This window comes from Bombus vosnesenskii, unplaced genomic scaffold, assembly GCF_011952255.1.
Source record: "Bombus vosnesenskii isolate JDL3184/JDL3185 unplaced genomic scaffold, Bvos_JDL3184-5_v1.1 scf7180000015079, whole genome shotgun sequence".
Lineage (NCBI taxonomy): Eukaryota > Metazoa > Arthropoda > Insecta > Hymenoptera > Apidae > Bombus > Bombus vosnesenskii.
Window position 1 is genome coordinate 1 of NW_022883812.1, and position 17,201 is coordinate 17,201.

General features: G+C 41.0%; 2 protein-coding genes across 2 annotated transcripts; both read right to left on the bottom strand.

Moving 5' to 3' along the window:
• Window positions 1-8,864: 8,864 nt before the first annotated feature.
• LOC117240931 (hematopoietic prostaglandin D synthase-like) lies at window positions 8,865-11,450 on the bottom strand. Its single transcript, XM_033506949.1, has 3 exons — window positions 11,125-11,450; window positions 10,046-10,213; window positions 8,865-9,100 (listed from the first exon to the last, which is right to left on the bottom strand). Exons 1-3 carry the CDS (start codon window positions 11,309-11,311, stop codon window positions 9,063-9,065), a joined length of 393 nt encoding a protein of 130 aa, XP_033362840.1. The 5' UTR covers window positions 11,312-11,450; the 3' UTR covers window positions 8,865-9,062.
• A 3,521-nt stretch (window positions 11,451-14,971) lies between these two features.
• LOC117240932 (glutathione S-transferase-like) lies at window positions 14,972-16,445 on the bottom strand. Its single transcript, XM_033506950.1, is given in 4 exon segments — window positions 14,972-15,542; window positions 15,800-15,967; window positions 16,279-16,353; window positions 16,356-16,445. Coding segments are annotated over 4 exon segments (366 nt in total). The 5' UTR covers window positions 16,411-16,445; the 3' UTR covers window positions 14,972-15,474.
• Window positions 16,446-17,201: the final 756 nt, after the last annotated feature.

Sequence of the window (17,201 nt, forward strand, 5' to 3'; positions counted from 1 at the left end):
TGATTGGCCGCGAGATCTTAAGCCAGGGTTTTGATGTAACTATTACACGGAATAGCGTCGATATTTGTAAAACGAAGACTATTAATGCCTGTAGTAAAACCCCCGAGGACGAGATCAATATCAATGCGGTTGACACTGACGTGGTTGATAATGATAAAAGTCGGTTAATTTCTGTCCTCGAGAAATTCAAAGATTCATTCATTACGGGCTTCCCACGTACTCGCGTAAGCACGGGCCAGTTGGAAATACGGTTAATCGACCCTAATGTTACCGTGCAAAGAAGTCCCTACCGACTTAGCGAAGAAGAGCGTAGGATAGTGCGTGAGAGAATAGACGAGTTAATTAGAGCAAAAATCGTGAGGCCGAGCAACTCACCGTTCGCGAGCCCTATCTTACTTGTAAAGAAGAAAGACGGCTCAGATAGACTGTGCGTAGATTTTCGGGCATTAAATAAAAATACGGTCGCGGACCGGTATCCCCTACCGCTCATCGCGGACCAAATCGCGAGATTGCAGAAGGCGAGATACTTCATTAGCCTGGACATGGCCAGCGGATTCCACCAAATTCCCATTCATCCTAATTCGGCGGAATATACGGCGTTCGTTACACCCGACGGGCAATACGAGTACGTGACTATGCCGTTCGGATTGAAAAATGCACCATCCGTTTTCCAGAGGGCCATTCTCAACGCCTTAGGCGACCTCGCGTATTCGTTCGTTGTTGTTTACTTGGACGACGTCCTAATTATTGCCGACTCAGTAAACCAAGCTCTAGAATGGGTGAGCACCGTATTAGATACCCTCGTGAAAGCCGGATTCTCCTTTAACTTTTCGAAATGCTCCTTTTTAAAGACATCGGTACTCTACTTGGGATACGTAATTCGTAACGGAGAAGTCCGCCCAAACCCGGGTAAAATACAAGCCTTGAGTTCTCTACCTGCACCGTCGACCGTTACACAACTTAGGCAATTCATAGGTTTGGCCTCTTATTTCCGGAGCTTTATTCCCAAATTTTCACAAGTAATGAAACCCCTGTACGCACTTACCTCGAGTAACAAGAATATACCTTGGACGGATAGGCACGAACAGATAAGACAAAAGGTAATTTCCGTTCTGACCGACGCGCCGGTGCTAATGATATTTGATCCCAATTACCCCATAGAATTACATACGGACGCTAGCTCGGAAGGATATGGAGCCATTCTAATGCACAGGGTCGAAGGAAAAAGTCGAGTAGTGGAGTATTACAGCAAAAGGACTAGCCCTGCGGAATCTAGGTATCATTCCTACGAATTGGAAACGTTAGCAGTTGTAAACGCAGTCAAGCACTTCCGTCATTATTTACACGGACGAGAATTTCTCGTTGTCACCGATTGCAACTCCCTTAAAGCATCCAGTAGTAAGGTACACTTGAACGACAGGGTTTACAGATGGTGGGCTTACCTGCAAACTTTTACCTTTGACATTAGGTACCGGGAAGGTAAACGGATGGCCCACGTAGATTTCTTTTCGCGAAATCCCGTAGACTTGGATCGCAGTACGTTCAGTAAAATCGTAGAGAAAGAAATTAACCTAACCGAAATCTCCGACGATTGGCTACTAGCGGAACAACGTCGCGACCCACAAATTTCCGAGATCGTCGATAAATTACAGAACGAAGGGCTCGCGGAAGACGTCGCGAATACGTATGAGTTACGGTCCGGCACCCTTCATCGTAAAATACAGAGGAAAGGTAGAACTCTCTGCCTGCCCATCGTTCCGAGAGGGTTTAGGTGGTCCGTTATTAACCATGTGCACCAGTCCATTATGCACTTAGGTTGGGATAAAACGCTTGAAAAACTGTACGAGTATTACTGGTTCGAAGGAATGGCGAAGTATGTTCGCAAATTCGTAGAGAACTGTCATGCTTGTCGAGTTTCAAAGGCAAGTTCGGGTAGAGTACAAGCCGAACTACACCCCATACCTAAGACCAGTATACCTTGGCATACGGTTCATGTGGACATAACGGGCAAACTAAGCGGTAAAAACGATTCGAAGGAATACGTCATTGTGTTGGTCGACGCCTTCACCAAGTTCGTATACTTGCACCATACCCGTAAGTTAGACTCCATTAACACCATTAAAGCGCTTAAGTCCGCTATATTTTTGTTCGGCAGTCCCTGCCGGATAATAGCGGATCAGGGAAGATGTTTTACGGGCAAAGAATTTCGAGACTTTTGTCAAGATAAACACATTAAACTCCATTTAATTGCGACCGGAGCTAGTAGGGCCAACGGGCAGGTAGAGCGTATTATGAGTACGCTAAAAAACATGTTCACAACAATAGAAACCACCGGGCGGTCCTGGCAAGACGCGATCGGGGAAATACAACTGGCCTTAAATTGTACCACCAACCGCGTGACTAAGTCAAGCCCGTTGGAACTACTAATCGGTAAAACAGCGAGACCCTACGGCTTATCCCTACCCGACAGTATCGAAGAAAGAGAGGTAAATATCTCCCATGTAAGACAGCAGGCGATAAAGAATATAGAAGCAAGCGCCAAATACGATAAGGATAGGTTCGACAAAAACAAAGCTAAAATAGTTAGGTTCAACCTTGGCGATTTCGTGTTACGTAAAAACGAGGAAAGAAACCAGACGAAGTTAGATCCGAAATTCAGGGGTCCATTCGTAATAGCCGAGATTTTGGAAGGAGATAGATATACCCTAAAAACCTTAGACGGCAAACGATCATATAAGGACAGACACGACAGACTGAGAAAAATGCCAGAAGGTTGCGTCCCTGCTGAGTTAGACGTCTGCGGTGATGACAACGGCGGTGATAATAACGATGCAAGTATACTGACCTCAGAGGATCATTAACGCTGCGTTGTGGTCATAGTAATACACCGAGTGGTTTGATGTGTTTTTGTTGTAACCCGTTGAGAGGGTTGATGTGTTTTTGTTGTAACCCGTTGAGTGGGGTTACGTGCTTTTGTTGTAACCCGTTGAGTGGGGTTACGTGCTTTTGTTGTAACCCGTTGAGTGGGGTTACGTGCTTTTGTTGTAACCCGTTGAGTGGGGTTACGTGCTTTTGTTGTAACCCGTTGAGTAGGCTTACGTGCTTTCTGGGTGTAATGCACCCAACGTGGCAATATGATCCAACAAACTGAGGTTCACCGGTGTACGAAATCGAAAATGATCTGTTGTGTCATTACGGTCCGACTGGCGACTCACAGAACGCACCTAACACTTTGAATACAAATTATAACATCACAAATTCCTATTCTCTTTTATTTTTCTGTTGTCAAACCTCCGAACGAAACTTTGTTATTGCACTGGACCCTTGACTTATTTGGACATTTAGTTAAATCGCAAATAATGTCAGTTATATCGAATCTAATGTAAGAAATATGATATTTTAGCTGCACACGAGGACGTGTGATAGTCAGGATGGCCGTGTCGGAGATGAAAGAACACCGGAGCCTTTGGAATTTTGGATAATCCCGCAACATTGTAACCTAGAGGCTACTATAGCTGTAATTGAACAATTGTAGTTATTCAACCCGATTGTAATTGTTCGAGAGTCGTGATAATGAGCTTGGGCTCGAGGCGACAGTCAGTCGCCGAACGTAGCCGCGGTCACGGGATGAACGCTTTGCCTAACAAAGGTATGGAGTAATTCTATAGCTCTCCTTAAAAGAAATATTCGTGGCGACACACGACAGTAAACATTCCAACGGTTTCTGTCCCGTGGCTGGCCACACGCAGACCCTATTCTTCGAGTAAGATGATTGCCAGATGTCGATGCGTCTCAGCAGTACATGTTCGGCTAGCCCGAGGGCCCGTTATAAATCTTAAGGTTTAGTTAACTAAAGTCCTTCAAACAGACAAACAGTCTTTGTCCCAACTACGGGAAGATAGGGGAGACATATTTTTCAACGAGCGGCGTCTCCCACTAGCAACTTTCCCTCGAGGGCGGCTAGCATCTTTTTCTAACCACCGATATGGAGATTGACCAATTAGCAGCAACGCCAATTTCCCTTACTTTCTGAACGAAGGCTTTTCTCGACGAATCCGATGATCTCGTATCCTTAGACACACCCCATTATAGTTTTCCTCTGTGGCATCATCGGGACGGGAAAGGCATTCTCGCTCGCGATCTCATCGATCGAAGAGTAACGCCTTCGCGATCAGTGATTATTCTCAGACTTGGACTTTGTGAGTACGTTCTGTTGTCGTCCCGTTGACCGCGGATTCGTTATTGAGCCCGAGAGCATCGTCACTAGCGTCGCGAGTGCCGAACCGCCGTGATCAATTGTTAAGACTGTAATAATTCTATCATTGTAATAAACTACGCCTGTGTGTACCGTATCAATGGCTAATCCTCGAGAAGATTCATTTGACGCCCACAACCCCATTTCCAATGACCATCCGACATATATAACATCAGTCGCCTAATGAACGCGATAGTTAAGATCGAACCGCCGCTCGTGAAAAAAGAAATAGTGCAGTGCAAAAGGTGCCAAAGGTACGGTCATACGCAGAAATACTGCAACCATACTTTCCGCTGCGTTAAATGCGCAGGCTCTCACTCCACTGACCAGTGCGCCAAATCACCGGAAACCCCAGCGAAATGCATCCACTGCCAAGGGGACCACCCTGCCAACTACAAAGGCTGCCCAGCATATAAAACACTATACACGAACAGGTACCCTAAGCCCAGAGCAAAAGAGGTATCCAACCAAACACCCAGCCCGCCGAAATTCACGACTACCCCAACCCCCTCAACCAACCAAACGCACAGTCCTACCAAATTCATCTCCACCTCAACCTCCTTTGCCCAAGCAGTACAAGGCATCCAAAATAACCCGAACAGCCAAAGGAACCTTCCCCAAAACAGTGACCCCAACCCACCAAACACAGACAACTCCTCAAGGCTTGAAAAGCTAATAGAGAAACAATCGGAGCAAATAAATCACTTGCTATCGCTACTAACACTCATCGTGGAAAAATTAGCACGCCCTGACTCAAAATAAAATCAAGGCGCATAGCACTCTGGAACGCCAACGGTCTAGCGCAACACAAACTTGAACTAGAACTCTTCTTAAAACACCAGCAAATCGACGTAATGCTCGTGTCGGAAACCCACTTCACCGACAAGAGCTACCTGAAAATAAATGGTTACAAATTCTACCATACCCAACACCCCAGCGGAAAGGCCCACGGTGGCACCGGAATAATAATCAAAGCAAGTATTAAGCACTACGAACTCCCATCATTCCAGAAAGACTACCTCCAAGCAACAAACGTAGCAATAGAAGACTGTCATGGCTCAATCACCACCTCAGCAGTATACTGCCCTCCCAGACACTCCATCGCCAAAGAAGACTTTGATAACTTCCTGGACACCCTGGGCAACAGATTCATAGTTGGAGGAGACTATAACGCCAAGCACATCCAATGGGGCAGCAGACTGGTTACAGCAAGAGGCAAAAACCTCTTAAACAGCATAACAAACAACAACCTCAACTACCTCACCACATACGAACCCACATACTGGCCCACTGACACCAACAAAATACCCGACCTTCTCGACTTCTTCATAACTAAAAATATACCATCAAGACACGTCCAGATCAACTCCTCGGCTGATCTCTCCTCCGATCATTCTCCCGTGATAGCAACAGTCAGTTCAACAATCATCGAGAATACACCTAATGGCACCATTCACAACCAACACACCAACTGGCAGCTCTTCAGAGAAGTCTTTACACACTCAACCTCAGCCTTCACCCCACTAAAAACAAAGGAAGATATCGAAGCAGCCACGGAATACTTAAACACGAGCATAATAAACGCAATCCGCCTCTCCACACCGACAAAGCCATCTAACAGCAAACAGGAATACCCCCATTACATACTAAAAAAAATAGCAGAAAAACGAAGACTAAGAAGAGTATGGCAGACCCATAGAACACCGGAGGACAAACGCAAACTTAACAACGCAACTAGAAAGCTATCCAGAACCCTAAGAAACTATAAAAACGACTGTTTCCATAAATACCTCGCCAGCTTGTCCCCCACAGCCGACGCCAACTACTCACTATGGAAGGCCTCCAGGAAACTCACACGCCCCCCACAAATAATCCCACCTATCCGCCGTCCGCAAGGTGGATGGGCGCGAAGCCCCATAGAAAAAGCCGACCTGTTTGCAAAACACTTGTCAAAAGTATTCAAACCCCATTCCCCCCAAACCGCCGCGGACGTTACTGAATACCTGCACACCCCCTTCCAAATGTCCCCTCCTATCGAACCCTTCTCCTCTGCTGAGACTATAGAAACAATCAGTCGCCTAAACCCCAAGAAAGCAGCAGGACACGACCTAATAGGCAATAGAGCAATCAAGGAACTTCCCACAAAGGGATAGCACTCATCACATCGATTTTTAATGCTATCCTTCGCCTGGAACACTATCCTAAGGCTTGGAAAATCTCATTGATTACCCTCATCCCTAAACCCGGTAAACCGATATACGAAACCTGCTCCTATCGCCCAATCAGTCTTTTACCTACCCTGTCCAAACTATTCGAGAAGATGCTCACGAACCGACTCCTTCCAATCCTGGAGAACTTGAAAACACTCCCAGATCACCAATTCGGCTTCCGAAAACATCATTCTACAGTAGAGCAAATCCACCGCCTAACTCATACGATCAGCCAAACACTCGAAAAGAAAAAATATTGCTCAGCGGTCTTCCTAGACATCCAACAGGCATTCGATAAAGTATGGCATGAAGGGCTACTATACAAACTTAAAAAGATCCTACCCCACCCCTACTACTCCATCCTAAAATCTTACCTAACCAATAGACAATTCATGGTTAAATACCTAGACGCCACTTCCGCAACATTCCCAATAGAAGCCGGCATACCCCAAGGTAGTGTCCTCGGACCCCTACTGTACTCCATCTACACTGCCGACCTACCCATATCAAATGATATAACAATAGCGACATTTGCAGACGACACAGCGCTATTAGCTTCCCACGCTGACCCGGTAATAGCCTCATCCACTCTCCAGCGAAGTCTCGACTCCATGGAAAAGTGGTTTCACAAATGGGGCTTCAAAGTCAACGAAAAGAAATCCACACATGTAACCTTCACGCTCCGAAAACAAACCTGCCCCCAGGTCACCATCAACAATGCAACAGTTCCTAGCAGGGACACAGTCCGATACCTGGGCATGACCCTGGACAGGAGACTAACGTGGAAGACACACATCTCAGATAAAAGGAAGCAACTAAAGGACAAACTAAAAAAACTCTATTGGCTCACGGGCCGACGCTCCAAACTAAATATACAGAATAAAATTACCCTCTACAAGACCGTAATAAAACCTGTCTGGACCTACGGAATCCAACTATGGGGAACAGCAAGCAACTCCAACATAGAAATACTCCAACGCTTTCAATCGAAAACGCTAAGATCCCTAATTGACGCACCTTGGTATGTAACCAATGAAACAATACACCGCGACCTCAAGATACCCACCGTCAAAGAGGAAATAGCAAAATATAGCAACAGATACAGCAAAAGAATCAACAAACACCAAAACCCCCTAATCACTGGACTACTCCACACGACGGACCAGACTCGCAGGCTGAAGAGGCACTACCCGCTAGATCTAAACGTCAGATTCACTTAATTATCCAAATTAAGCATATGCACTTACTTATAATACTTATAAATTATATCTAGCTATAATAGTATTAACTTATTGTAAATAAATAGCCATGTCACTGCGCCACGCCAGAAAAATTACTGAAAATTCTCAACGCGAGAATTGATTGTAATTTCAACAAATAAATAAAAAAAAAAAAAAAATCTTCATCATCACTTTCGTCGTCGCTTTCTTCTTCCGACGATATGTCGTTACCATCCATGGCCGCTTGTAGGCGTGCGCGTAATTCTACTTTTCTTCCCGTCGTTTTTAAACCCAAACTAGCGAGGCGCTCCTTCAACTCCTTCGTATTCATTTTCTCAACATCTTCATCTTCGTTACAATCACGCTCAGCTCTCTGTACGTTTCCTAAATCTCGTTGACCGGTTAGCTCTTCACCGCCGGTCGATCCCTTAGGATACGATTGTCCAGCCCTACACGCCCGATTCAGCCTTGCAATCAGCACTGACCTCGCACCCGATATAGGGAGGTTCATTCGCGCGAGCTTACTCCTCAGCTCCTCCAGCGTCGAACCCTCTTCACCCGACAATCGCTCGTCCCCAACGTTTGCCATTTTTCACACTACACAAACTTAAACAGTCAACGATATCGTCTTTTACCGCACCGCGTACCGGTAAATTCACAACTAGCTCGAATAGCTCTGTTAAACCGTTTCGTTTTCTGTCTTGTCCAATCCCGGACGAGCCCCCAAAAATATGTAATATCGTGATATAATGTATTTACAAGGAGTGGACAATAGAGATGTTAATCAGACAGAAAAAGACGATTGTTGTTCAACCTGAACTATTCACGCCAAACGTACAGAAAACAGCGCAACTAAATAACTAGATAGCGACTCGACTTTTACCAAAACGCAATCAACACTCTCTCGGCAACGCCACTCGCAAACTCTGTCTCCGCTCAACTCGCACTCGGCTCCTCGACTCACACTCTGTTTCTCGACTCACACTCTGGCCGTTGTCGCATTCTATTGCCTTTTTCCTAGGCCCACCGCACACGTGTTCTGCAGACGCTCGTAGCCAGGGTCACGTAGGTCTTTTCCACGAAACTATGCACTTGAAAAGACCGACGACACGTTGATGGGCCCGACGGCGCCTCGGCTCTCGCAACATTGTTCATAGTTCGCCCAATATTTCTTAGGCCTTTCGTCCACGATACTACATATATGTAGTAGAGTACTGGTCATCTTTTTTCCACACGTTTTTAGCTTTTTAGCTGTTTGTGAATGGGCGCCTAATCAGCCAATCAGAAATGGCCGGTATTTTATGAATCCTTTTCTTCAATGCTTGAAGAGCTGGATATTTATCCAAAGCTGATGCCCCAAACATATACTCGAAATTTTCAAGGGCCGCTGCAAATACGAAGACCGCCCATGTCGTCTGAAAAAAGATTTGTATACATTTATTTTCTACCTCCTCCATTAAACAATTTTTTTAATTTACCTTGAAAAATGTGAAAAATCGAACTCTTAACTAAAGATCACTAGCTTTTTAGGAAGAATTTGGATTTTTATTTTATTGTCAGAATTTAATGGATAATTTTAGAAACTTCAACCTTTGGAGGTATTTGTTAATTAAAAATGACAAAACTGGTATTATGTAAAAAAGAGTAATGTGTATCCTGAATCAATGTCGAATGGAAATTAGACAGTTCTATAAAAATAATCCTTCTCACGATTCCACAACTTCATAGCTTAATTAAATACAATTCTTCGGCGATATAATTACAAATACATTTACAGGAATTGTGTAATATGATAAATATCTCGTTAAAGAAATTGAAATCGTAAATTCCGCGGATAACCAGCGTTTATCATATAGAGACAGGGATTTGCAAAGAATAAAAGTTGTAGAACGTTGAAAGGCGTTGAGAGAAACGTGATGTTATCCCGTTATTCGTTAACGCAACGCAGTTAAAAAAAATCCCGTAGGAAGATTACGATAATAGATAACCTGAGTCGAGTGTTTGTCGGGGGATCTAAAAGATTCTTTCGAGTTGAGCGTCTGAGATCGCAGAGAAGAAAATTTGGAAGCCATCGAATTCGCGATGTCGATAGAAATCTTCAGTTGGAATCGTTGTATCATAACGTAGTCTGCTTATTGTCGATAAGACTTTACTAAACTAAAAGTGACTACTAAAAGTTTCTATCCTCTAAATTTTATCTACGATTCTATAATCTAAAAACTGACTTTTGCAAACAAACTGTAACATTCGCTTAACGGAAACACATACGTATCTTGTTTGTATTCGTCTTTTCACAATGAATTCTTGAACGTCTGTCTCTGTGGTGAGACAAATGCAAAGTCATCTCATCAGTTACTCACCTTGCTCCAAATCTTCAAGAGTATCAACGAGCACTTCGCATATCAACTCATCCCATTTGCCCTTTCCCATTAGATCGTACTTCCTCGCCAAGTATGGCGCCACAGCGTTACCCTGCGCTACCGGTTTCCCGTCTACCTCCAGCACAGGCAGCTTTCTATAAGGCATTGCTAAGAACAAACATGGCTCATATGAACACTGTGTAGAGGGAAACGATCGATAGGAAATCACAACACAGCTTCCGAGACCGTTGCGTTCTTGTGAATAGATGAATCGAAATCATTTCAGTATTAATCAACATGGCCTAGTAAAGAAATACAGAAATGTCTTCTTTCTCCTTTTTTCTTTTCTTACGATTACGATGGACAGGGTATCGCGTGTTTTTGACTGTTGGGAAGAACCTAAAGTTTTTAAAATCAAGAATAAAAGATAATACCAGACACGGAAAAAATATTAGAAAATGTACACGGTTCTTGTAATGAAAATTGAAATGCAAGGAATATAAATCGAATGTCTCTTGCGAACGTAATTTTGTGTTTTACACCGACAGGATTGATTTACAGACTTACGTTGATTTTTTGTTTCTCTATCTGCAAGCGACATATAAGATTATATCGAAGACTATGCTGCGTAAAACTTTTATTATACTATTTACGATAGAAATGTCGCAACGGAAGATCGAATTTTATGTCTGCTTTGTTCTTTCGACTTTTTAGCTGTGTTCTTGTTCATTTCCGAACTGATTTCAATTTTTTATCCTTTTTTTCCGACAAGTCCTAAAAAGTTTTTAAATTAACGAGAAACGTAGAAGTATTTTTGTATTCCTATTTTAAGTCACCTATTTACGGTTTTCTCAAAATATTCGAAATGCTTCGATTCATTGAAAACAATAAAGATTGAAACACAAAAATTCGAGAATCGTAAGTGAATTAAGTTGGTATTCGATAAACACGATATTACGGAAGCAAAACTTAATGAAAAGTTCGACTTTATTCCGTATGAAATTTTACTTTAAGTAAGTTTAGCCTGCACGTGAAACGAAAGTTTTATATACAGAAAAGTTTGAGTAAATGGTAGATACCTGAGAGTTGAACGATGAAGGTAAAAATCGATTCTTCACGCTTACAATCCTTGTATTCAGGCCAGAGTTCTTCGGGGATCCTCTCGTCGGTATACTCGATGCCAGTATATGCAAATATGTACCGTATATGTTCGGCACGACCACGGGCATTGAAGTAGATTAGTTTGTAGGTATGTTCGTCGCTCATTTTCCTTGCTCTGTCAACTTATCGAGAAAAATGTTACAATTAACTCGTGTAATTAACAGACTGTGTGCGTGTTTGTGTGTAGAGAGAACAATTTATTTATAGATGGAATAATTCGTATAATACGTAAAATAAATCATTTAGAAGGCTGGAATATGTGTTTTTGAAACAATTAATTATGTCGAAAAATATTTCAAACGAGATATAATTATGAAAAAAATAATAATTAAATGTATGTAAATGTATGTAATAATAGTTAAATGTATGTAAATGTAATAATTAAATGTAATTAGTTGTGAAAAAAATAATAATAAAAAATAAATAAATGTAAAAAAAGAATTAAATGTAATTAGTTTCTTTTTACGCACGCGATATTATTGGCGATATATGAAGGTCAACTTTATTTATTTAAATAGATATATTTATACATATATTTATAGATATAAATACATATATTATATAGATACAATAGTATATATAATATATATAATAATATATATATCGAGTCTGAATCTCCGAGTCCGAGCTCGTGGCGCCCTCCCGGGGAGGGCTCGCGGGAGATAGCAGTTCTGCGTGGAAGTTCTCCATCGTCCGGTCGCGCGTGGCGTACCTTTATTGTCGATAGTTACACTAGTGACGAGGGCCTCAGGCTTGATAACGAATCCGTGACCAACAGGAGGACAGGTTCCCTTGCTCTAACTCACACGTGCACCACTCCCTGCTCGTAAGGCACTCGACTTCCTTCACCGATCAGCTCTCTAGCAAGACTGCTCGTCATCCCAACGACGCCACCGAAACAAGACTCCGGTCGAGTGTCTCAGTACACACAATCCTCCGATCGACGTACGATTGCTATCGGTTTGGATACTTGCGATTGTTTCGTTATGGCTATATTAGGCTCTAGATTGCAAGGTTAGGGTGTTGTCCTGAAGTTCCAGAGGGGCCCCGGCGTCCTTTCGTCTCCGACTCGGCCATCCTGACACTTACACGTCCTCGTGTGTGGCCTGCTGGCTTAGTCTACCCGTCGGGGCTTCCACCACGCAGGCATCGACCCGGCGCTCGTCCTCGGGGCAATGTTTTTCTTCGCGCCGCGATGGACAGCGAGACGCGATGTGTCCCGGCATGTGGCAGTGAAAGCACAACGCTTTTGGTGGTGCAGCCGGTCGGCTTTCCTCCGGGCGTCGGGGGTCCTTCTTCGGTTCCCACTGCGCCCTCTTGCGGCATTCGAATGTCGGATGTCCGTAAATACCGCAGTGGCCACACCTGGTCCAGGGGGCGGGTGACCTGCCTCGTTTGTTTCCGGAGCTCGCTAATGACCTCCACGGCGGGGGCGTTGGCCACTCCGCGTATAGGAAGGGCTTCATTTCTCTTTGGAATTGTTTCACCGACGTGATGTCACTCGTGAGCGCTAGTCGTTTAAAACGTTCATCGCGCGAGCCCAGCAGATGGAGGGCGGTGGCGGCGAGTAGCTCTTCCCTGGTTGAATTTCACCACTTCGACCCCAGGAGGGTGATGATACGATTTCCGTACGCTCCTGGTGTTTCGCCGTCCCGCGGTAGTTCCTCGGCTACCTTGATTAGCGACGCGGCTGCTACTTCTTGGTCACCGAAGTGCGCGGCGAATTGTTCCTTAAAATCTGACCAGGTGAGCTCGTCGCCGTTCATTATCTGCGTAAGCCAATACGCTGCCGGACCCTCTAGGACACGGTTTAGGGCAGAATACAGTGCGCTGTTTTTCAGGGGGTGGTCCCTCATGAGCAGGCCGACGGCTGTGCACAGGCGGCTGGATCTGCGTCCGCGGCTTCGGGGTTGAAGCGCGGTAGCGATACCCAGGTTGCCCGGTGTCCTTTCTTCTTGTTCTTCTTCTTCTTCCTCTTCTTCTTCCCTAGCGACCGCTTTAGTGCGCGCACGATACTCTTACAATCCCGTGCCGACAACGTGTGTTCGGATGCCACTTCTGATGTCGAGTCTGAATCCGAATCCGAGCTCGAGTCTATTCGAAAGTCTATTTGAAATGGTACGAGCTCGAAAAGAACGGTGAATACTATAGAAGAAGGATTAATTAAAATTCTTATTAATCTGTTATATTAAATACCTTGATCGATGCCAAGATAACAAATTATTATACAAAACAGTGAAGTATCCACGTCTGACATTAATATTGAGTATTAGCATTACTGTAATTTAATTTTTAACCGATCCTGAAAATTCCTTAGAACGTAAAAAGTATAAAATGTTACTGTGCATTTCAAGATTAAATGCACTGTAATTTAGAAATAGTTATGAAGCGGAAACAAATAATTTATTCAGAATAAGAATTCTACGTAATCATGTTAAAAAAAAAACGTACTTATAACGCGTTTAAACTCCAAATATGTAAAGACAATAAGGGAAAAAAATTAAACGAAGAATCGTATTTTTTGTAAATTCACACAAGATTTTATCCAAAAAAAAATTAAGATTTTTTGAAGAACGTACAAGACGGAACACGAACAATAAAAAAGGGATGTTAAATACAAAAAATAGATTGAAATTTAGATTATGAAATATAAAAACAATGATATTGCATAATTTACAATTATTTTCGATAGCTTACGTCAGTATGTTGGAGTGTAAACTATAAAATATTCAAAAACTGATACCATTTAGAGATAATTTAGAAAAACAATAAATTGCGGAAACCGATAGTTAAAACTCGATACGATCGATACTCCAAAACTCTAATCCTAATAATTACTCAGCAATAATAACCGATAATTCATGTTGATTAATGTTTGAACTCCGTTTTTTTCTGTATGTGTATACAAATTTTGTACAGTTTGATAAAGCGAAATTAAATTATCATCTTTTTGTACTACTTCAAACATTGAGATTTGTCATCTTCAAGGTCGATCACACATAGTTCCAGATTGCGGAGTTGCAAGGGTAATTAATTTTGCAATCGGTTTTCCTTTGATATAGATGTGAATACAAATAGCCATTGATTGACAATATACCGAAGCAATTCTAGTTTAATTTGAAGTCATCGATCCTTTGATATTTTTGGAAGAATAGTAAAAGTACAGAGAAAACAGGAAAAAATGGCGTTAACTAAAAGATAGCTCCAATGTATCTCATAAATATTATCTATATATCATTTGTAAGATGTAAGTGACCAAGATATCGAATTATACAAAAATTGTATGTAATGATTAATACTTGAACGTTACTTACATTTATGTACATGAAAATTTGATCTTTTATTAACTAAGTTATTGATCGACAAAATGACTTCCTACATAATTCTCCGCCTGAACTGAAATGCATATTTTTTTTACGCAAGCCTTATGTGTAGCTAGCAACGAGCAAACAGATTAATTACTTTACACACGGTCGTATCTTGTTTGCTGTAGGCGAGTTCTCTCGTGTAATCAACGAATTACTCAACTTTAAAGCGATAACAGAAGAACATTATTGTATCGATAAAAATCATGCTTTTTCCAAAGAAATATGTAACTCGTATTTTTTCTAAAGCAACCCTCATAACGTATTGAATAAAATAATCATACATTTTTTTTTGTTCAACATTTGTAAAATACGATATTATCAAGATCACCAAGGAGGTAATCTTCAATTCTTAATGAATATAATAAAAAACATAATTAATGATTGTCTGATGGTTTTATTATTATCTCTATAATACAAAAGCACAACATCGTGTCAACAGTTTATATAGTTCGTATGTTTCTGTAGGAATACACAAATAATAGTTCTCTATCACAACGTAATCTAAAGGGAAAACCCTAACTAAATGACAAAAATATCGGTAATAACTGGAACTAATGAATGTTAAAAGCAATCAGTATATTCCATACAAACTTCCATCACCACGATTCGTTCTTCATTCTCTCAACACACTAAGACCGCAATCTTTAAACGCTTATAAAACCATAAGCAATCGTGAAGTTTAGAATTCGCTAACTGGGCGTCGCTCAATCCAGTTTTTGATCTTGGGCAGAAGGAGGACCTTTTTCTCCAGCAGCTTCAGATTCTCGTAATTCTCGATCAGATCAGACTTGTACATAAAGTTCAAATAATCGAGCAGAGCAACGAATGTTAAATCAGCCCAAGAGAGAGTACCATCGTAGAAGTAGCCGTCATTTTCCTTCACTTGCTAGTCCAAACGTTCTAAAACGCAGCCTTGCGTTTTGCAGCTTTGACCTTCTCGTCCTCCTCATAGTGGAAGGCGGCAATTTCTGAAAATTTGTTTGCAGTTAAATACTATTCGCTAATGTTATACTAATTTGAATACAGTGTTGTGCGAAATTTAAATGATACTGAAGATAGAATTACAATCCTTTTTAATACTTTGTCTTGTATTGTTGACATACATGTATCGTTCGACTAAATCAAATATTAAATCGGATTTCAACTAATAAATACCTGAACAGATATGTACTATCTGTTATCAAGATTCTCATAAGATTTATGCAAAACAGCACTGGATACTCACTATGACGAATATCATGAATAGTATCAACAGTGGCATCAATATAAAGATTTGCCCAGTCAGTCTTTCCAGCTAAGTCATATTGTTTGGCTAAGTAACGGCAAATAGCTGTAGACTGAGCAACCTTCCTTCTATCAGCTACGAGCATAGGAAGCTGGCCATAAGGAGTCACTAAAAACATACAACTAATAGAATCAAAGATTCTATCGAACAAACAGATTATGATGCTTCTTAAATATCTAGCTTCCTGTTATCTGTTTTGGAAAGATATAATTTAATTTATTGATAATTTATCAGCAAATAAAGGGCATTGTCTCCTTAACAATACCTATTGTCCTCCCACATATCTTATAGAGCAATGGAGAGTAAACAATAATCTCTGTTATACTCTGCATAATTGTGTTCTACTTTATTTAGCTACTTTAGTTAAATTAGGAAAGATGAGATTTAAGAAACAGAATTTCTTTAAATTTTAAGCTTACAGGGCTTTATTTCTAGCCAGACGTCCTTTTTGATACGTTCATCTTCAAATGGAATACTAGCATAGCTGAAGAAGAACGGATTGGTTCTGCCAATGCTGTAACTGGGAAGTAAGTCAATTTATAGAGCGGCATCTTCCTGGAAGTATAATATATACAAAGTAAAAACAAAGAATCATTGATGACAAGAATTATATTATTACAAATTATGAAGTATAAGACAATTTAAGTAAAAAGCATCAACTACTAACTACTCGCATAGCTATTTGTATCTTTATATTTTAATATAGCTTAGATATAAAAAGAATATTATTTTTTGATGTAATAATGTATAAACTTGCGCCAAATATTATAACAAAATATTGCACTTTCTATTTAAGTAGGATAGACATATTACCGGCATTTATCTTTTTTCTATAGCAATGAAATTGTTTATAAAAAAGTTTATAAGAAAACTATCAATTAATGCAAACAACGCATTTCAAAATATTAATTACATTCGCGCGATTCGTTATCTCTAGTATTAATTTAACCATATGGTTCTATACACCCAAGACCCTCTAACAATAATTTAGTACCATTACTAGTCGTATGTACAATGTATGTTTGTATACAACTTTCGTAACTACAAAACATTCAGCATGATTATATATTCTTCCAAACTTAAGAAACATTTTCTAATTGCATACTTAAATTTATCGATCAATTATGAACATATGATAACATTTATTTCTTTCAACTACTAATTTTCAAATCCTCTGCTGTTCCGTTAATTGAACGACGCGCCGACTTTTCGTACAAGTATCTTGTATCTTATCTGTATTATTTAGTTATCAATAAAGAAGAAACATTTTCTAATTGTATATTTAAATTTATCGATCAATTATGAACATGTAATAACATTTATTTCTTTCAACTACTAATTT

Excerpts from the sequence above, each read along its gene's own strand:
- LOC117240931 (XM_033506949.1), bottom strand. The coding sequence starts at position 11,311 with ATGAGCGACGAACATACCTACAAACTAATCTACTTCAATGCCCGTGGT. Across the intron at positions 10,214-11,124 it reads CTTCATCGTTCAACTCTCAG|CAATGCCTTATAGAAAGCTG; the intron begins GTATCTACCATT and ends GTTTGTTCTTAG. Across the intron at positions 9,101-10,045 it reads TCTTGAAGATTTGGAGCAAG|ACGACATGGGCGGTCTTCGT; the intron begins GTGAGTAACTGA and ends ATCTTTTTTCAG.